This window comes from Micropterus salmoides, unplaced genomic scaffold, assembly GCF_014851395.1.
Source record: "Micropterus salmoides isolate LMB-PRFRI ecotype aquatic unplaced genomic scaffold, ASM1485139v1 Ms_hic_scaffold_1101, whole genome shotgun sequence".
In the NCBI taxonomy this organism is placed as follows: Eukaryota; Metazoa; Chordata; class Actinopteri; order Centrarchiformes; family Centrarchidae; genus Micropterus; species Micropterus salmoides.
Genome location: NW_024040155.1, coordinates 4,114 through 26,398, shown reverse-complemented (window position 1 = coordinate 26,398; position 22,285 = coordinate 4,114). Strand labels below are relative to the sequence as shown.

Below are 22,285 nucleotides of genomic sequence, written 5' to 3'. Positions count from 1 at the left end.
TCACATCTACTTTTGCAGTTTTAACTTATTCCCACAATTTCACCGCAAAAATACCATCAAACTTTGATCGCAAATTTTCAGGAAAGCTGCCGCAAAATCTGGCATTTTAGGCCGCAACAATCACAAAAAGGCCCACGAAATCCTGGAGGGACTGCATAATCCACCAATAACCACAGGGGATGATGATTCAGTCTTGGAGAAGACAGCCGGATTTCACACTGCTCATGTGTACCAGAACAGCTGATGGTGTGTGTAGTCGCTTTACAGGCTGTTCACAGCAGGTCTGAGGACTGAAACCAGCGACCTTGTGAAGTCACTACGTTTCCTGTCCTGGATTCTTTTCTATCTCTGCACTACACATTTGCCCCCTTTTGACCAAGTAGTCACAGGAACTAATGAATTACGCTCAGATAGGAACTAAATCTTAGTTGGGCATTCCTGTTTTCCTTTCCACTTCATGGCAAGAACTGTCAAGACAAATAAACAAAATTTAGTCCTTTGTTACTTCAGCGGAAACACAGGCGAGGTTCTTGAGTTCGTACAACCCTGTCCAAGCTGCAGCGCACCATTATGTCAGCAACAGAGCCTGACCAATATGGGATATTTTAGACGGATACCAATTTTGATTTTTGATTTTAAAAATCTGACATTCCGACATATCGGCAGATAATCTTTTTTTTCTTCTTTTCAGAAATGCATATCAAAGATTATCCCTAATATATATTCTGTGCAGTTATGAGACCTCACCAAGACAACATGACATAATGCAGTTTAAAAAGAACTCCAACTGATTAGGTTAGCTGATTGCTGTGTTTTGTGGTGGATTTGTGGCTTGTGTTGCCAACAGGGGAGTTGTAGAGTGCCTTCTGGTGGACAAACTATGCAATGACAACACTCATGACTGAAGGATCCGTCTTCTGCCTGTCATTTTCTCTTTTTATTGTCAATTATCTGCTGTTATAAACACTGATACCGATTTATCTGCAATTAGCGCATATCGGCCAATAATATTAGCACGCTGATTTATCGGTCTGGCTCTAGTCAGCAATACGCGGTAGTAAGCAGGACTTCCTGTTAATATGACTTTTTGGAACCATTAACTTCTCCCCCTGTATTACAGATAAGTTACTACTGTTCAGTCAAAACCAAGGGGTATTCGTAAAAGGTCTAATGATGACAAAAGGGAGACTCAGTTGCAGATTGTTGTTCCAGGTTCCCTGGAATACAACAACCCAAGGTTTGTGTGTGGATGGTGGATGTATTTGCTGCTAAATGGTGCTCTCACCTTCACCCATATCAGTGGCTCTTTTGATCACCTCCTTGAACAGACCAGGTTCTTTCTCCCAGCCACCAGCCTGAACCTCGCAGCGATGGGCCTTTGACAAAACTGTAGTGCCTGAAAAACCACAAAATAACGCCGTCAATAGATTAGTTGTCAACTATTATGTTAATTGCCAACTATTTTGATAATCGATTCATGGTGTGAGTAATTTTTTAAAGGAAATAAGTCAAAAGTCCTCTATGAATAGCTGAATATCTTTGGGTTGTGGACAAAACAAGACATTTTATAAATAATGGAAAATAATTGACTGAGAAAATGGGTAAAGATGGGTAAATGTTAATGTTGCAGGAATGCTGGCTGTGAAACCAACCTTTTCGTTGTCCTCTGGGTTGGAGCTGTGGCCGTCACCATACAGCAAAGCGTATTGCCGCCAGATCTCAGAGTCAGTACTGTGCCGGGAACTGACCCGTCCCAGGAGCTCCTTCAGTTTGGACTTGAGAGTTACTGCCTGCTCACCCTGGCGGTCTGTCAGGTTTTCAACAACTGCTTTTACCAGGATCTGAAGAATCTGCCATAAGCAAAAAAAAACAGTTAAATACGTCAATGTCAGATTTGACTTCAAATAAATCACAATTTAAGTCTCAACATTATGAAATAATTATATATTAGATGTGATTTTGAATTCTTAGCTACATGTAATGCTTTAATTTCTGTTAATTAAACTGTAGCATTGCTCAGCACGGCCAAAGAAACCAATCTGCTATGGTTCTACAAATGATACACTTATGTTGTATGTAAAGAAAAAGTCAACATACTCTGAGTTGAAACTACTGGGAAGTAAAATTTCTGGTTACACCTCAATCATAGTTGTCAAATCAGATGTTTTAGATCAGCAATTAAAGATAAAACACCTGCTTTTATTTCCACAACTTTACTTTTGCCCATAATGCAATGCAGTGTTTATTTCATCTATGGCAGCCAGGGTTCGAGTCTGACCTGCCATTTGCTGCATGCATGCATTTACAGGTGTGTAGTAAAGATCAAAATGATGGCTGCAAAATACATAGATACTGTTAAAACTAACAAAGGCTAAAAGCTGACGCTGCAAGAACAGTTAGCCATTTTGAATAAATCTGGAACAGTTTACCTGTTTTTCCAAACTCACTTCATGTCATGTGTTCCATTGCACCATACACACTGTGTGATCTCTTCATTTTTTTCCAAAAAACAAGCCCCCCATATACATTTGAATTTGGCTATTTTATGTTATGGTTTGTATCTGTATGTTATCAAAACACAAATTATTACCATAAATGTATATTTAATAATTGAACGTACAAATGTATATACACTTCTTCTTTTCCCCTTTCTTATTTATTTTTATGTTTATGTGAACAAACAATCGCTTGTTTGATCCCTGGACTGGCAGGATAAATCTGGTTGGGCAAAGTGAAAGAGCAGCGCTTGCCCCTAGAAAGCAATTTCAGCAATTTAGTATTGTACTCCCATAAAGTAGAGGACTCACAAGAATTAGATTTTTTAGAAAGGGCAAAATGTAAGCAGCAGTCTGAGATATTCTGACCTTTAGTCCCTCGAAAACTCTGGATCTTATATTTCCACAACGCTACTTGACAGCATCTTTTATTAGACTCCTCCCTGCCTGGTAAATGGCTAGGTCTTTAAAACTCCACATCAGATTTATGACACAGACTTTCTGTTAAAATATATACTCTCCAGGCCCAAGTTGTAACGCTGATGACGTCATCAGTTCACTCAACCTAGAGGAAATTAGAGACCTGTTTTAAGACAAGTAAACTGGTATGCATGACAATAGCCATTCAATATATTTAAATTCAGGAATGATCTCTTTCCATAGTAGTTTTCATTGCTACTGGCTGAGTCTGCCATCCCTGTGTTTGATTCAGACTGGGAGACCTTTCTTCACCGCAGTGACAATTAAGGTAAATCAACTGGAAGGCTTTGATGTAATGTCTTTGGAATGATATGTCAGACATCATGCAAGACACCACGGGAGTTTTGACGGCCACATCCTCTACATCTGTTCACACCTCAACACACAGTCTGCTGGAAACTGGCTCCTCAGTGACATACCTGGCCTTTTCTATGTTAAGCAGAAAAGGCTAAAGGTACTGCTGCAAAAACCTACATACATACACTGTGGGTAATATCTGCCAGACTGTCTCTGAAGTCTGTGCATTTGCTGTATTTTCTGTGATGAGATTAAGATTAAATCCCTAAAAAGAACTGCGTTTGATGTTTCCTCCTATGTTGTCCATCTCTGTGTGGAAAAGTGACATAAGGATAAAAACTGAATGGCTGACGTTTTCCTGCTAGTGAGAAATTAAGTTGAAAAGTAACTTAAAGAGAAGAAACAAAATAAAATCTGTGAAGCTCATTTTGAAGTTTACTTTTAGATTATAACAATCTCTGTATAGTGCCTGAGTGTGAATGCATGTGTGTGTAACTGTAAGGTTCCTGAGTATCCCATTGAACCCCAAGAGGCACAAAGCTGAGCCATGTGACCCTCAGCTCCTTTGAAATCTATCAGCCAGTCAAAGCATATCTGTCAGCAGCCCTCTATACATTCCATACAAGAGGAATTCATGGTGGTCTCTGCCACCATCTCTCCTTCACTACCGCTCCACCTCTCATACTGTGCCTGGGCTAAAACCAAACACAGACAAGAAAAATATGAAACCGAAAAAGGCAGAAATGTTGCTTCTAAAAATGGAACTGTGATCTGATGATGTTTTCAGGAGCAGAGTGTCAACACTATTTATGCAAAATACCATTTACAGGTGTGAGATGGATGTGAGTAAAAAATAGAACTGTAAAAATAGTCATCTGAAGTAATGAGACTTTTATGTGACATTTTGAGGTGAAGTTGACAGGTTTGTTTCACTGAGGAAGGCAGGGTAGAAAAGAGTGATGTAAAGCTTCAACACTTTGATGTAAAAATACACTTTGCTTTTTGTCCATCTGTCCTTTGGTACACAGTACTGGGAAGGGTGGTAAAAATGTGTCACAGTATTCCCAGGTGCAGACAGACTTATAGGGCCATTGTAGATATAAAAAATGTACGGAGCCGGGGGGTGGGGGTAATATTCACTTTACCATTAGTACTGACTCTGACCTCACAAATGTATGACTTTATAATCTCAAAATTTTAGATTTTTTTCTCGGAATTTTACCCCCCTGCATAATTTGTTATTAATCTACGGGGCCTAATATTCTGTCGTAGTCATTTGAAAGTTTAATATTGGCTAAAATATCTTTAAATGTCATAGTGTGGGCATGTGTGTCTGGAGAATTGCATCTGGCAACACATTGAAAGTAAAAAACTCAATCTGGATGGAAAAATGTTTTAATGGTTTGCACAGGAATGGGTAAATGCAAGGACCCTGTACTCCTGATGTGTATACCCAATTAGCGGGATGACAAAGGATGGAGACATTGGTTGGTCATATGGTCCATTCAAGTGATTGATTATTCAATTGAATTTCAACAACTTTTAGCCAACTTGCCACGTAGTTTGCTGGGAGTATTCATGATGCTAAAAAAAGCCGGTAAGTGGATCTTTATGTTGAGATGTTTGTGTCACAGATGAGTATGTTGTTTAGTCTGTTCAACACTTTCGTAATGTGGGGAGGGAGGAAAATGCAAGCAGAGCAAAGCCAAATAACATTTTCTAAGCTATCTACTTGGAGCATGGATGCTGCTGCTGAACTTTTCAACTTGTGTGCTTTTACATATTGACTGATCTCAACACAACCAGCATAAAGGATCACGCTGGATGAAAAGTTGCCTTAAACAACAACAATAACCAAACAGGATTACACTAAAGTAAAAAAGTCATGTAAAATCGTTTGTAATCACCCTAAAGAATGTGAATTTGAAGTAGTTTCAGTATTTGTCCCAAGAACACAGGATACCTTTCAGAGCCAGAGTTGTGATTTCAATCAGTCCTGCTGTGCTGAAAGATATAATCTTTAAAGTTAATTGCTCAAACTACGAGACTAAAATTATTACAGGGCTGAAGAAGATAATTAATACTCCTGAAAATGCTACCGCTGGCTGTTTTGGTTTGTTTATTGAAAGCCAATGCTTAATCTTCCCCTTAGAATGCATTGGTGGGTGTGCAATTACCGAGACGTGCTTCAGAGAGGTTTTCCTTTCAGTTGTTGAAAATGACTCTGCATGCGACCACCATGAAAAAGATTTATGAGCAGATTTTGACAAGATTTTACCAGTTGGGTGCATCCTCTGACTGGAAAGGAAATCACCCATTTTGCCTCATACAAAGCTCAATGTGCTCCTCTCAGATACACTGAATCATCTTGCCCTGCTCAAAGACTGCCCTTACCAAGGTGACTACTGATTACGATTATTATCATTAACACTACTATAAATATCTGTACCATTTTTCATTTAGTCTATAGCAACATCACCTTTACTGTCTATACCTCTGTGTGTATATTGTGTAGACTGCCTCCCTCCCCTCTCTCTCTCCTTCCATCCCTCTCTTTTTCTCTCTGTTCTTCTCCTTATCTCTCTCTCTCCCTCTCTCTCTCTCTCTCCCCCCTTCACCCCAACCGGTGGAGGCAGATGGCCGCCCACCCTGAGCCATGGTTCTGCTCGAGGTTTCTGCCTCTTAAAAGGAAGTTTTTCCTTGCCTCTGTCACCTAGTGCTGCTCTTGGTGGGAACTGTTGGGCTTCTGTAAATAATATCACAGAGTATGGTCTAGACCTGCTCTTTTATGAAAAGCGCTGTGAGATAAATGTTGTTGTGATTTGGCGCTATATAAATAAAACTGAAGTGAAATTGAATTACCAGCTTTAGGTCTCCGACATCCCCCCTTTCCCGTGGTGTCCCACAAGGCTCGGTTCTTGGACCATTAATGTTCATTTCTTACTTGGACATCTAATTCTTTGACATATAATTCACCTTTGACTGTTATGCTGACGACACACAACTCTACCTACACACTAAGCCTTCGGACACTCTACCAACATCCAACCTGACGGTATTAATGCTTGGATGACCTGCACCTACCTTAAACTTAATCAGGATAGATCTGAGGCTATCCTCATTGCCTCTCCAGCGACAATTTGCAAAGTCTCCAATCTTAATCTGTCCATCCCTGGTTTTGTTACATCCTCTGTTGCTGAGGCAAAGAAATCTGGGTGTAACTTTTGACTCCACCCTTTGTTTTGACAAACATATTAAAAACATCACCATGACTGCCTTTTTTTACCTAAAGACTGCCGACTGTACAACAACTTGCCCCTTGGGGATAATAAAAAGATCCTAGAGCTTGAAAGAACATCTCCAAACTACGACCGTTTCTTTCCTACTTTGATGCAGAGACTACTCTGCCTTAAACAGACTATTGAACAGAATTCAGCTACAGGAGTTCTCTGCCGCACGCGGTCCTGGGAGCACATCACCGCACCCCTTCAGTTACTGCACTGGCTCCCAGTTAAACACCGTACTTATTTTAAAGTACTACTTCTTGTTTACAAATCGTTCCATTAAGAATGGAGTTAAATTAAAAGTCGTCTAATAATTAAATTGAGCTGTGCTAGTCTTTGCCTGAATATTTACAATTTTATAATATGGAGGGAGGTAAGTCTTTAGTAAATTTGTGAACCAAAAATTGGAAGTTAAGTTTTGTGTTTTTAAATAAATGCTTGAACTTCAACAGCCAGGTTAAGGACAGATTTAGCATCTGGGCCTTAACCTGGCCGGGCCTTCTTGCTGTTGGACTAGTCAGTAATATTGCTGTGTCTTGTGTTGCCATACTTGCTTGATGTTTGGCTATGTTAGCAAAGTTGGCGACATCATAGGTTATCATAACAAATGCACGTGAATAGCTGTCCTTATTTACAACAGCGGAGTATAACTGCACTCTGACTGTAGGGGCACAAAATTGCAACAAATATCTTACACAATGCTGCTTTACATTTAACTCCCTGTTCCTTATTAAGTTTCTTGTCTCTTCACTGTTATACAGACCACCTGTGTGTGGCACTCCAGGGATTACGTCTGAGTCACAGCTATGATACATTAATGACCTTATACAACATACTGTCAAAGAGTGAGGCATAATGTCACTTGATGATGGAAAAGGACTGTCAAAGTGAGAGACTCAAAGGATCACTGACTGCTTGCACTACCTGTCTCCACCTCATGATGTAGTTAGATTAAGATGACTTTAATGCCATTCTTTTACCTGGATGTCCTTGTAGTTTTCCCTGAGGTCCATCAGACGATGGTAGGCCTTGATGGCTTCAGCAAAGTCCCCGATGTCAGTGCTAACAGTGATAAAGTTCTCCCAGATCTGCCAGTGTTCGTAGTTACACTTCAGAGCTTCTTGCAGGGTAAGAAAGGCTTTGTTTCTGCCAATAAGTGTGACAGAAAGAAACAGGAAGAAAAAGACAGAAAGAAAACGGTTAGCAGTGAATGAGCACACTAAAACATGTGGATAATCCACTAGCAGCACTTACAACAAAATTCATTTCAACACTTGGTAATGGTTGATTGGGAAGGTACATAAACCAGGTCTTAATAGAAGCCTTTCTACTTTGCTTTTCAATTTCAGGCCTGGAAGCACATGCATCTGATGTTAACAAAGGCTCAGAGACACTGGATACCTCCGTACTGTCACAGCCTTCTCCAGTACGAAAAAACACAGCACAAGAGGCCATGTGTTTATGAGCATAAACATGTCTTTCTGCATCTAGAGCCAAAAAAAACTCAGACTTGAATGAAATCACTTTGTCCCATACATACCTGCGATCTGGAACATTCATAAGTATTATCTGTTTTCTCTTGTGCTTTCTGTATTTACAGCATGGTTCTTTGTTGTTTATGTGTTGTCAAAATGTGGTTCTCAGTTTGCATGTGTTTTATTTATCTGCAATATTTTTGTTCTGTCTAAAAAACTTGTGTTGTCAAAGTATTGAATATGTTTTCTTCATCTGCTTGTGTTTTGTCTATTTGCAACTAAATTGCAGGGCTCACAGTTCTCTTGCCTTGTAAAGGTGCTGCACTGATGCAGCAAAAAAAGATACAAGTACACCCAGTGACAACATTATTAGGGCCACCTAAACTGCTGCTCATTATACAAATATCTTAATCAAACCTAGAAGTGGACAGGACCACATCAGGTTCCCCCATTCTATCAGCTAAGATTGGAAAGGGGTTCAAGTGGACACAGGCTCGCCAAGAGGTGAGTGAGTGTGGGGAAAACTGAAGGTGAGAAATCAGGTATTAAGTAAACACTAAATTAAAGGTGGAGGATGAAGTAGAATTAAAATAAGAAATCACAGCAAGTGTGTGAGACATCACGTTAACAATGACTTTAATCCTCTAGAGATGGTTTTCAGCACTTTTTTTGAATTTCTCTTCCAGGAACTAAAATGGGAGGTGACCACTGAGTGTAGATCCAATATATAACAAGGAAATGGGAGCAACAAAATGTCTGTAACCTAAACAGTGACAAACTGTCATAAACTCTGCTTTAGACATTGATACCAGCATCAGGTTTTCCCAACACAATGATCACTCTTGCTACCAGAGCAAATAAGTTAACATGTGCCGCTCTGTGAATGTTTCCATTACACGTCACACTCATACTCACTTCTTTTGGAGGCGAATGTAGGCCGCAGACAGGTTGCTCCACGCTTCTGCGTTCTGAAAGGAATTGGGGGGAACATAAAGAAACAGAACATAGAGAAGAATGGTTGGTACCAACGGTTTTATGCACTGAGGCCGTCAGAGTGTTCAGGGGTTGACCATTTAAAACCTCATCAAACAATTGGGTTCTGCTGCATTCTGTTCTGGCCTATGTGTGTGTGTATGTGTTGTAGACAAGGACTGTGAGTGAAGGAACAGGACTGTTAAAGTGAGAGGCTGATAGGATCACTGACTGCTTGCACCACCTGTCTCCACCTCATGTGTTAGTGAAATTCTGTTCTGCGTGTGTGTGTGTGTGTGAGTGTGTGTGTAAGCACTTACATCTGGTTCTAGTCCCACACACCTCTGGAAAGCCCTGGCAGCTCCTTCATGGCCCTCCAGGGCAAAGTAGGCACACCCGAGGGAAAACCAAACCCCGAGCTGTCCCAATACACACACAAAACAATAAAAGTCAATCCAAGCAGTGAATTCATGCACAAATATTTCCAGAAAGATTCCAAAAACTGCAAGAAATACAGATGCAGATTTAAATTCTAACAAGAATCCACAGCAGGTTCAGACTGGCAATTCTGGCAAATACCAGATGGGCTGGCCTACCTAGTGGGCTACAAGGCTGCTACCAGCAATGTGGGGGAAAAACTATGGGGAAAAACATTTTCTCACAGGCCACTTGATGTTGGAACAGCCTATGTGACTGGGGTCCCAAACCTATACTTTCAGGCAGGTGTAGGAAGTGGCACCAACCGTCGTCACCTCCCCTGACCCAACTAACACATCATTTTTTAAAAAGAAAGTTACCAATGCCAGTTACACCAAATCCTGCTAGCTGCAGTGATCACTAACAGCCCGCCAGGCACCTGTCCTGTTGTTAGTGTTAACTGTGTGTATGTACACTGGAAATCCTGTTGAGGCAGGCCTACAGGTGAATTTAGTTATTGTGCTGTTGGCTCAGTGTACTTGCCCAGCCAGTCCGGTCCAGATAAAAATTGCTAGGTCCAAACTTTGTTCGCAGTCCAACCCTGTTCCACAGCCATGCCATGTTTTTTTACCCGTTATACAGGTAGCATGTTCACACTAACACCATGTTAGTTTATGGTGGTAGCATTAATGGACCCCGAGTCTGAAAATTGTTTTAAACTGAACTTAACATCTTAATATTTGCTTATTTGCAATGACCACAAACACAATTCATCCTGAGAAGGACATGAATGTCTGTACCTAATTCCATGGCAATTCATCCAGTAGCTATTGAGATATTCCACTCAAAACAAAAATTACAACATCATGGTGGTGCTAGTTGAAAAGTCAGGCTTTCACCAAAGTCATTCGGATCTATTGTCTGGAATTCATGTCATGTTATGTAAATGTTTGGTCCAGTCCATCTAGGTGTTAGCAATTTGGTTTTGCTGCTTTCAGTATTATCTAAAATGGATTCAGTCTGGTAAATGGAAACTCAAAGTCTTTCTTGATCAGTTGCTCTAGGTTCAAACCTCATCTACAGTATTGGGTAACAATCAAGACAAGACAAGTGGCTGAATTTAGATTCCTTTGCAGGGTGCCTAGGCTCACTCTTAGAGAGAAGATGTTCGACTCCAGGCTACGGAGGAAGCTAAGTGGTTCAGACATGAAGTCGAAGCCTCTCTGTGAAGCCTGGAAAGCCTTCTTCCCATGCACGTCCATCTGGGAAGAGACCCTAAAAATAGATCCAGAACACACTGGGGGGGGGGGGGGGGGGGGGGGGGGGGATTATGTATCAAAACTGGTCTGGGAATCCCTTGGGAAGGAAGTAGCAAGGGAGAGGGACAGCTAGGCTACTTTGCTTGGCCTGATATCAAAGAAACCTGCCAAGTGTCAGAAAATTGATGGTTGCATGATTTCTGTTTATACTATCAAGGTACATTTTAGGCATGTAGTTTATAGGTTATGTGTATGTCTGTGAAGGTTTTCTGTCATCCAGGTCATAGTTATCCAAGGAAGGTTAAAATGAAGGGCAACTGGACTTGGTTGAAGCTACTGGAAGACGTTTCGTCCCTCATCCAAAGGACTTCTTCAGTTCTGACTGACTGGCAGGGAAACTCAGCTATTTAACCTCAGTGGGGTCGTTGGCCCGGGTCATCGATACCGCTGGTTCGTTAGTTTTCCTGGTTGCTGTGACGACAGTCGTTACAGTCGTTAAGACTACCTGTGGCCAAGACTGAACGACCGTCGTTGGTATCTTCACCTGAGGCCAATAGGTTACGTTTGTTGAGTTTCCTGGGAAGTGATGAAAGGACAGCATTGTAAGTGGGGGATAAGTGGTGGCGTAGACCCCCTCCCCTGTTCAATGACGGCTTCTCGACCCTGGTGTAGATGCTTCCTTGACACCTCTTTCAAACCATCCATCTTCTCTGTCTAAAATGTGCACCTGGTGGTCCTCAAACGAGTGTCCTCTGTCCTTCAGATGGAAGTAGACTGCAGAGTCTTGACCTGAGGAGTTGGCCCTTCTGTGTTGAGCCATGCGTTTGTGTAGTGGTTGTTTAGTCTCCCCAATATACAGGTCTGTGCATTCCTCACTGCATTGGACCGCATACACTAGATTGCTTTTCTTGTGTTTGGGTGTGCGGTCTTTGGGGTGGACCAGCATCTGTCTTAGTGTGTTCTTGGGTTTAAAAAACACAGGGATGTTATGTTTGTTGAAAATCCTCCTGAGTTTCTCTGATACTCCAGACACGTATGGAATCACAATGTTGTTGCGTTTGACCTTCTTTTCCTCCTCTCCTGTAGTTTTGTTCTTCTTGGATCTTGTGGCTGTCTTCACAAAGGTCCAATTGAGGTATCCACAGGCTGTAAGTGCCCCCTTCAGGTGGTTCTGTTCCTTCTCTCTGGCTTAGGCACTTATTAGTATGTTTGGTGGTGCAGGGTTCTGATGACCCCTAGCTAGTGCTCCAGTTGGGGGTGAGAATTGAAAACTATTGGTCTGTGTGGGGGGGTTTCCTGTATACCCCAATTTGCAGGCTCCTGTTCTCCGAAGGCAAAACTGTTACTACATGAATAAATTTTCATAGATTTTTGAATGTGTCTTGTGTGTTTTTGAATTTTTAAATGTGCATGTTTCAAAAAACAACAGTATGAACACACCCTTAACGTGGCATTTCATTCTCAGCAACGTTACTACTTTGCTTGTACCTGCATGGCGTTGATTTTGAGGGACTGCTCGAAACAGTCGACACACTGCTGGAACTCCTTGTTGTGGAGGTGCAGCAGGGCTTTGGAGCGCATGGCTCTGGCGCTGCGTTGGCGTGACAGCTCCCACGCACGGTCATAGTACTGATGGTCCCTCAATATGTCTCCCAGTAGGCAATACAGACTGGGCGTCTCCTTCTTCTCCAACTCCCTGCGAACAATCTCCTCGGCCTGAGCAAATGGATAGCAAAGGAGAGGGATGGTCAGCATGGATGGGGAGATGGCAAAGGAAGAAGAAAGTAGTTGTAGGACAAGAGAAGAGCAAGAAAATAAGTGAGGGTTGAAGGCAAAGATGTAAAGAATTGTAGGGCAGTGTTTGGGATGTAGTAGGAACAGTGAAAAGGTAATAAGTGCAAAAAGAATGTTAATAACAGACATTATAAAAGACAGAGTAATGAGGTGTAAAAACACAGCAGAGGGGATCAGAGAACAAAGTCTGACAGATAAACCCAGAGAAAATATGTATGTAGGGATTATGTTACAAGTAAAGTGACTGTCAGATCCCCTGTGGCCATCGTGTGGACTCGTTGCACCTCACCATGCCACTACATGCTTTGGATTGCTCTTGGATGAGGCCCACACTGTCGTGAGAGTGAGATAATTAACAGATTGTTTTCTCTTTCCAAATCCCTGTATCTTGATTTAGATTGTGAAGTGTGCCAGTCTAACCGCAGAAAGGCTGAGGGCCTCCGAGGCCTGACAGAGCTTTCCCTGCGTTCCTGGCTGAATCCTTCTCTCAGAGGGCTGACGCTGAGCCAAGAGCCTACCCCGCCTGGAGGCAAGTAACCCCACAGTTCTTAGCTAAACTACACAACTCTGAACAGGATGGACTAGATACATTCTAGAAACATTCTGCAATTCAAGTGCACCATGTACTAAAGCTGATTCCTTACTGCAGCGGCCTTTGCTGCACATCATCTCCTACCTCTCTCACTTTGTCTTTTCAGCTGTTCCCATCTAATAAATGCAAAACCCCAGAAAAAATGATCTTTGAAAAAACAAACAACAAAACACCACACTGATTAGATCATCACCTTGCATTTGAAATTCTAATTACCGTTGATATTACCGTAGATATTTCAATGTGAGATATGATTCACGATTAGTGGAAATGATGATGAATATGACATTTGTTGTTGTCAGTACCAAACAAACTTTATTTACACCTGGAGAACACCCTTTGAAGGCACCACTCTTCTTCATTATAATGCTGTTTTGCCAAACCTTTCACCTTCATCAAAGAATTGTAGCTTTGGACAAGGCAGATCTGTTTCTTCTATTTTTACATTGCATTTGATGTTTTCCTGTTGTGCAAGTAAACCTTTCTCATTGAATTTTTATTTGCTATTTAACATTCCTTGTTGCAAGCTAATTTTCAGAAAACTTTAAGCAATGTTCTCAAAAAGTGGTGGGGACATATCCCCAGTGTATATGACACCTATGGTTTCTCCTTTCTTTTCTGTTGCCAGCCAGTGTCACAGTCTGCATTGAGCAGGAGGGAATGAACTGGGTTTGAACCTCACCATAGCAGAGATGCTCACAAGTCTTTGAGCTAGAGTCCAAGTCAAGTCTCAAGTCTCTGAGCACGAGTCCAAGTCAAGTCTCAAGTCTCTCGTGGTTATTACGAATGTTGTATCACCTGCTGTGTTCAGTCTAGGCTGCTTATAACACTGCATAGCTATAAAGAATTTTGTAACTGTAACCTGTTTTTCGTTTACAGAGCACAATCATGCAGCCCAATGTACAATGTGTTTACAATTAATGACAGCTTATAAACTACTGTAATTCAACACATCCCCCAGACTCTCAAAACAGTAAGGCTGTAACCTGTTTTTAACTTACAGAGCACAATCATAATGTGCAATGCAATCAATGACAGCTTAAACTACTGTAAGTCAACACATGCTGCAGACTCTCAAACCAGTGTATAACTAAATAAAACTGTAAGGCTACATGATTAACAATAAACCTGTAACCTCTTTCAAGCCAACGGCAATAATTAATTAAGGTGATGGCATAGACTGTATGGGTGATGGCAGCCAGCGGGACGTAAATGATTACTTTAATCCACCACCACAAGTTTGGCAAGTAAACAAACGCTCGTTCATCTTTTCATAACGAACGACAGTCGGAGTAAACCTCTGGTAGGTCGTAGCTGAAGCAAGCTAACGTTAGATGGCCAATGCTGAGCTAAACATGTTTACTCACCACATATTTGCGTTCAGCGCTTCTTTGTTTGGGTCTTGTTGTATGAAGTTTTAAAGCCAAAGTTTATGATGAATGGCTCAGCAGCTGCCGGTGTTTGTTGTCCTCTCTCACGTGTGGCCGCGCGCAGCAGATGCTACCTGTTCCGTAGGCAGGTTATAGGTAACGGAGGGAGAGGAGCAAGCTCTTCAGACATTTCCTAAAATAAACATTGTTCACAAGTCCCGCTCCTCGAGTCTCAAGTCGGGTCTGAAGTCACTGTGTGTGCGACTAAAGTCTGGAGTCCCCATCTCTGCACCACACCACGTTACTTGTGGTTTAGCAATAGCAATCTATTTAGACATAGTACTTTTCAAAACATCCAATAACGTGCCTAAATAAAAATACAACCTCCAGGAGCTTAATGAGAATAAAAGTACTCAATATCTTTTCATTTGTCTATAATACATCTGTTTTCACTACATCAGTAATTTTCAAGGCACAAAGGCTTGGCTTTTCCATTTAATACTTTAGGTTGCCTGATCTGAACCCGAGTGAACTTGCCTGGCATGCTCTGAAGGACTTTGTGCGATGTGAAGCCAAGCCACACAACATGGAGGAACTCATTGCTGCAACTGAGACATTCTGGACCACCAAACTCAGAGGAAGCTGTATAATAATGCACCATACAAACGTCCAAGAGAGTGACAATGTTCCATGTACCCTAACCTGCATACATTCCTCCTCCGGTCATACTACAGCCTCAGCTCCCAGCTGACAGGATGACACTATGGTTAAACAGTTTTGGAAAATAATCTAAATGTGATTTTTTTTTTACCAGTATTGCAATTGCGATTCACTATGCAATTATTTTTTAATAACTGATGTACTCTTCCTCTTTGACACTGAAATTTGTTTTGCCAGTCTGAAATGTATGGACTAAATGAAGGAATGACACTGAGCTCATTTAGGCATCATTTAATGTTAATAATGTAATTCAATGTATATATTTACACAAAAATATATGCATGTTTGCATGGACAAAATGTCTTTCAGTATAAGACAATCACTCCACCTTACTTAACAACCAGGTATTTCAATTGAAGATGCACATCAATCCAGTATTATTACTGTAGAAGTCAGCCATGATAAGAAGAAAGGAGGTTAGAGAGTAAAATGGGTTGCTTATGAGCAATGGTGGAGAAGTATCAAATTATAATTTCAGAAAAAGATCATTTGAGAGTCATGGCATGGCATTAAATAATATCATATAATATCATCAGATAGGCCTATGCCTTTTTCTGAATCACAGCAAGCAACAAAACTCAGTTTGACGAAAATAAAACCAAACTTTCGTGCCTAATAGAGAAGCTGAGTAATTCCCACCTGGACTATTTAATGTACTGTAGGAGAGGACAGGAATTACATCACTGGACTTCTTCTTCCTCAACACTCTCTTAACTACACAATGTATGCCTCCACAAACCAAAGAAGATTAGTATTTTTGATTATTAAAACTACTAAACTATGTTGATGAATGGTTGTTTTAAATAGCATAACACAAATGTCCATTATGAAATTAAGACTGTGTAATGTGTAAGTATACTTTACAGGCCAGGCAGAAAACTGAACAGTTGGACAACTGAGGGCTGTGACTCATTCCCAAAGAGTTTCGTTGCATTTGTGTTTAGCCATTATCTGCTTGCCAAGCCAAATAGTAGAGACAAAGAGAGACTGCATGTGCTCGCATGTGCCACCTGGTGGTTGTTGGTGTGCACTGCAGCTACTCCCGGTTTAATTATTTCCCCCCTTCACTGCCACCACAGCATTACCACGGTGTTCAAATACCAACTGCATTCTGGCTTCATTTTAAAATGCCTGTATGGTGTGGCATAAAATGCATGCGTGACTTGGACTGAACCTGTATGTTGCAATCTGAGCCATGACTTTTATTCTGGCTGCACACTAGAGGATAAATGGGCCGACCCCAGGGCCAATTCGGCCCTCCCGACAATCGTGGGGGAATTCCAGATCCAACGCTGGTGAGAACAGATAATTGCCTCAAATGATCCTGTAGTGTGAGGGGTTAACACACAATCTTAATATCTTAACATTGTCCTATTACTGTACTATTGTAACAGTATACTATTAAATGAACAATATACTTTTTATTAAATGCTATCATATTATACTAACAGACTGATTTCTACTAGTTCCTCTACCAGTTTGTCAATAGTGCCTCTAGATTTAGCCAGAGCCAGGATGCTCCTTCTAGCCGCCTCCACCTGAGAGCAACACATTCACTAAAGTTATTGTTATAAATATTGATCAGTAATCTTGTTAACATTAAGTGTGGTGTGAGTTGTGTGGGTGCTGCTTGGATATATATCTCTCTCTCCGTTCCTGGTTCAAGTCCACAAGCCTTCAACCACTTATCCAGGCTCGGCTCCTGGGGACAGCAGCTCCAGCAGGCGACACAAAGTAGCTCCTTTCGACACAAAGCAGCAGCGGCTCTCCTCCGAGTTCCTCATGAATGACTTGGCTTCTCACCCAATCTCTAAGAGAGACACCAGCCACCCTCCTGAGAAAACCCATTTTGGGCCTCTTGTACCCACAATATAGTTCTTTCAGTCACGACCCAGCCTTCATGGCCATATGTGAGGGTAGGAACGACAATTGACCAGTAGATTGAGAGCTTTGCCTTCTGGTTCAGCTCTCTTTTCGTCACATTGGTACAGCAGAGCAAATGCAATACTGCCCGCTGCTCCAATTCTCCAGCCAATCCCCCCCATCCATTGTCCCCTCACTTGTGAACAAGAGCCCGAGGTACTTGAACTCCCTCACTTAGGGTAAAGACTCTTTCCCTACCTGAAGTGAGCACTCTATCCATTTCCTGCTGAGAACAATGGCCTCACATTTAGAGGTGCTAATCCTCATCCCAGCCACTTCAAACTGCTGCAAACTTATCCAGTGAGTGCTGAAGGTCACTAACCGCTGATGCAGTCAGGACCACATCATCTGAAAAAAGCATCACCCCTCCCCACCACGACTACGCCTCGTTATCCAGTCCATGAATATCAAACAGGATTGGTGGCAAAGCGCAGCCCTGGCGGATGCCCACCTGGAATAAGTCCGACTTATCGGTAGAGAATCGGTACACACTCTCACTTTGGACGTACAGGTCATATGCCTTCTCTAGATCCACAAACACACACAACTGGATGGGCATACTCCCAGGCCCCCTCCATGACCCTTGAGAGAATGAAGAGCTGGTCCATTTTTCCAAGACCAGGACAGAATCCGCATTGTTCCTCTTCATTCCGAGGCTCGACCCTCCTCTTCAGCACCTTGGAGTAAACTTAGCCACTGTAATAGGCACACACTTTCCACCACCACCATTGCCATTCCTTAGGAACTGTCCCCGACTTCCACAAAATGTTGAAGAGGCGTGTCATCCAAGACATCCCCTCCACATCCAAAACTTTTAGCATTTCTGTACGGATCTCATCAATCCCCGAGGCTTTGCCTACCTTAGTGTCTTCCACCGGGGAAATTGACGATGATCCCCCAACAGCCTCCAGCTCTGCCTCTGCCATAGAAGGCATTTTAGTGGGATTCAGGAGGGCGATCAAAGTGTTACTTTGATCGCCCAATTACCTGCTCAGTAGAGGTCAACAGCATCCCACCCTACTGTACACAACAACTCCGAGGTGGCGGACGGTTTTCCAGAAATACCTTGGTGCCGACCTTCTCCCACACCCGCTGCTTTGCCTCCATCACGGCACAGGCTGCAGTCCTTCAGGCCCGTCGGTGTCTGGCAGCTGCTACCGGAGTCCTCTGCGATAACATATCCTAGAATGCCACCATCTCCAGTCAGATGATTTTCCCGACCACCGGTGTCCACCACGGTGTTCAAGTGAGTACCGTACTGGAGCCCTATACAGGACTCCATTCAGGGTCTCCAAGAAGGCCGAATTCTCTGAACTGCTGTTTGGTGCATATGCACATACAATAGTCAGAGTTATCCCCCCACAACCCGTAGGCGTAGTGAGGCGACCCTGTCGTCCACCGGAGTAAACTCTAACGAAATGGTACTAAGCCTGGGACTTTGTGTAATACTTTCCCCCTCGTCTTTTAACGGAAATTATAAAAGAAATAGGCAGAGAAGCCTACCAAATAAGAGAACACATCAAAATAAATCACATACAACTGTTTATTTTAGAAGCTTTGTGTTATTACACTAGCTAATTTAACACTAGTCAACACTAATTTAATCTTAATCTTAATAATTTTTTTAAAATTCTGTGTTCTGGATGAATTGTAATTTCAGTTGCAATAGTTTACTTCTTACATTATCTATGTATGTGCATGATTTGCATGCTACCTTGCATTACTTTGTGATACAATGTCCCTGTGATGGAGGAAAGAATGAAATAGCAGTGGTCTAGTGAAGAAAAGAGAAGCAGCATTGGACAGAGACCAAACCACTCCAGACAAATGGATTGCCTTGTTATTTTGGATCCCAGTGACTACATCACATGTACTATTGGCTGAAACTACCACAGCACCTGATTTAAGAGAAAGGGAGAGCAAGAGACAGCATGTAAGCATGAGAGGGTTGGAATGAAAGGGGGGAAGGTTTTGTGTATAGTAATATAGTATAATTTTTCTTATATAACATAAAACATTTTAGCTTTTATTTGCTAAAATCACAGAATTAACCCTGCCTATAATTGGGACAGGCGTCCATATGGGACAGGCCTTTAACTCCTTTTGCACAAAACAGAAACAACTATGAAAACAGTTTATTTATTTCAAACTTGTCCAGTCCAGCTTTTACCACCTTAGAAATATCACAAAAATAAGGCCTATTTTAAATGTTACAGACCTGTTATACATGCTTTAATCTCCTCACGCATTGATTATTGCAACAGCCTCTTCACTTGCCTTTATCCAAAAACCCTAAATAGGTTACAGACTGTACAGAACTCAGCTGCTCGTCTCTTAACTAGGACAAGAAAATATGATCATATCACCCCTGTTTTAGCATCATTGCACTGGCTCCCTGTTTGTTTTAGTTTTGATTTTAAGATTGTACTCATTACTTTTAAGGCTATTCATGGCTTGGCTCCTGATTTTAACTCTTTATGAGTCTTCCTGTGATTTAAGATCCTCTGGCAAGGGCCTCTTGTCTATTCCTGAAGCCAGACTAAAACAAAAGGTGACCGAGCATTTGCTGTCAGGGCCCCGAGGCTCTGGAACTACTTGCCTGAGGAAATTAGGCTGGCAGGTCGGCTTCTTCTTTCAAATCTCTTTTAAAAACATACTTTTACCGGAACGCATATCCAGATTTTATCTGAGCTGCCACTCGTTTTACTATTCCTGTCCTACCGTTCTTATCACTTTGTTTCCTTGTCTTATCTTCTACTAAGTAAAGTTTATTTGTACAGCACCTTTCACAATAAAATGTAATACAATACAACAAAGTAAAATACAATGCATAAGAAAATTTAAATAAAAATGGAAAACATAGAAACAAAACCATAAAAACCCCACAGTCTAACTAAAAGCCTGCTTGAATAGCAGCGTCTTCAGTTGCTTTTTAGAAGAATCAACAGAATTCACACAACGTAGAAAGGTAGGCAAAGCATTCCCCAGCCTAGATGCCACTACTTAGAATGATTGATCCCCTCTGGTTTTAAAATGAGTGTAGGGAACCACTAACGGCCTCTCAGCTGATGACCTCAGACTACGGGTGGGAGTATGAAGCTGTATCAACTCAGAGATGTAGGAAGGAACCTGACCGTGCAGGGCTCTAAAAGTAAGAACCAGGATTTTAAATTGAATTCTATACTGGAATGTCCTAATGTATGTATGTCCTACTGAACATATTTGTTATACTCTATTGTGATCATTGTTCTTATATTCTGTATTTTACCCCCCTGTCAGATCCCACGTGGTTATTTGTTTTGTATTTTATGTGTGATTTGTTGTGAAGCACTTTGTACTCTGTTGTGCTATATAAATAAAGCTTATTATTATATTATTATTATGAATATTACTTGTATAAAAATATTTTAGCAAATAATATCAAATACGCGTCATTCATTTGATCCCGCTCCGACAGACGGCTTATGCACTTTTATTTTGTAGGCAGCAACGTAACGAAAACAAACATACCCAACAACAGGGTGCAGGATGAGAGAAGTGTGGCAGAAGTTAGCAGACAGAGAGCGACGGACTTCACATGACAGGAATTATGACTTGGATTCATTTTTCATGAAAAGCTGCTTTGATTCTTTTGACCGGTGGACCCTTACAGACTAAAGGAAAATACATCATCAAGGAACGGACACATTCGGACTTAACGAGCGCTTCAGAGGTAACAGGAGTCGGCCCTTTGTTTTCTCATCTCTTACACCATGCCAGTTACACCGGTAAATCTACATTAATTAGACTTTGGCTCGTTTGCGTTAAATGAACTGAACGATTGAATTGTGGAGAATCTAACCGATCTAACGATGTGCAGCATGTCCACACTGACATATTGATCATCCCTTTAAACATTAATGTTTCTATTAACGATCTAAGCAGCTTAGAAGCAGCTAAAGCGGGCGACCCGGCGGGGTTTAAGAGGTTTTATACATCCAAAGAACTTCTATAAAAACTAGACCAGGCGTTTAATGGAGACCTGCGTTTATCTGTCAAAATGTGTTCCCACACCAGGCCAGTAAATGGAGTAGGCAGCTTTTTGGGATTCACAATTAATTGTTTTAAAAGTTTTACGGTAGCTGTATGCAAATATAAAGAGTTACTGTACAGTATAGTCTCAGTTTTCTTTAAGATGCATTGATAATGTCCCTTGCCCATTTATTGTAACACAAATCGTAACTCCGATCGCTGAGTCGATAAAATAAGTTTTTCAAAAAATGTGAAGCACCTTAACCACGACAGGTCCTTGATCATACAGTCATGAATGTGCTGACCATAGACACAAGCACAGTGGTGGAACCTAACAAAGTACCAATACTTTGTTATTGTACTTTGGGCCAGATTTACTAAAGTTTGCGTGAGTAAAAACGTGTGCAAACTTGATATCACCAGCAAATTAACATGTAAGCTCATCTACTAACGGTGTGCACGCAGAATGCACCTGTTGTAAAGGTAAATACATTTATTTACTACACACAATGTGATCTAACAAGCCTAAACGAAATTTGTGCAACAGCATTTGTATTTAATACGTTTGGAAGGTGCAAACCGCCGAGTGAGAGAGAGAAGAGATGGCAGCTGTTATTGTTACCAGAAGGAGACATACCCCTAATGAAAGAAAAAATAGAGAAATTAACAATATTAGATAATATTTTTCTACATCAAATGTATTGAAATACAATTATTTATTTTATTTATTTGATGAACTACAGTTGTATGCAAAAGTTTAGGCACCTTTTACAATTTCCAATTTTTATTTATTAATAATTGGGTGTTTGGATCAGCAATTTAATTTTGAGCTATCAAATAACTGAAAGACACAGTAATATTTCAGTAGTGAAATAAGGTTTATTGGATGAACAGAAAATGTGCAATATACATCAAAATGAAAGTAGACAGGTTCATAAATATCACATCTATATTTAGGACACCCTTGTCATTTTGTTGATTTGAATACCTGTAATTGCCTAGCACCGATTAATTGGAACACACAATTGGTTTGGTGAGCTCATTAAGCCTTGAACTTCATAGACAGGTGCATCCAATCATGAGAAAAAGGTATGTAATGCGGAAGATTGTAAGTTGTTCTCTTTGACTCTCCTCTGAAGATGGCAACATGGGGGCCTCAAAACATCTCTCAAATTACCTGAAAACAAAGATTGTTC

General features: G+C 41.2%; 1 protein-coding gene across 1 annotated transcript; it reads right to left on the bottom strand.

Moving 5' to 3' along the window:
* Positions 1–1,330: 1,330 nt before the first annotated feature.
* Positions 1,331–18,360, bottom strand: LOC119898410 (tetratricopeptide repeat protein 27-like; the record flags this gene model as incomplete). The annotated part of the gene is made up of 8 exons (XM_038712586.1): positions 18,144–18,360; positions 17,530–17,660; positions 12,168–12,395; positions 9,324–9,422; positions 8,947–8,999; positions 7,537–7,702; positions 1,653–1,850; positions 1,331–1,396 (listed from the first exon to the last, which is right to left on the bottom strand). Coding segments are annotated over exons 1-8 (1,158 nt in total), but the record flags the coding sequence as incomplete, so codon positions are not given.
* Between the last annotated feature and the right edge of the window lie 3,925 nt (positions 18,361–22,285).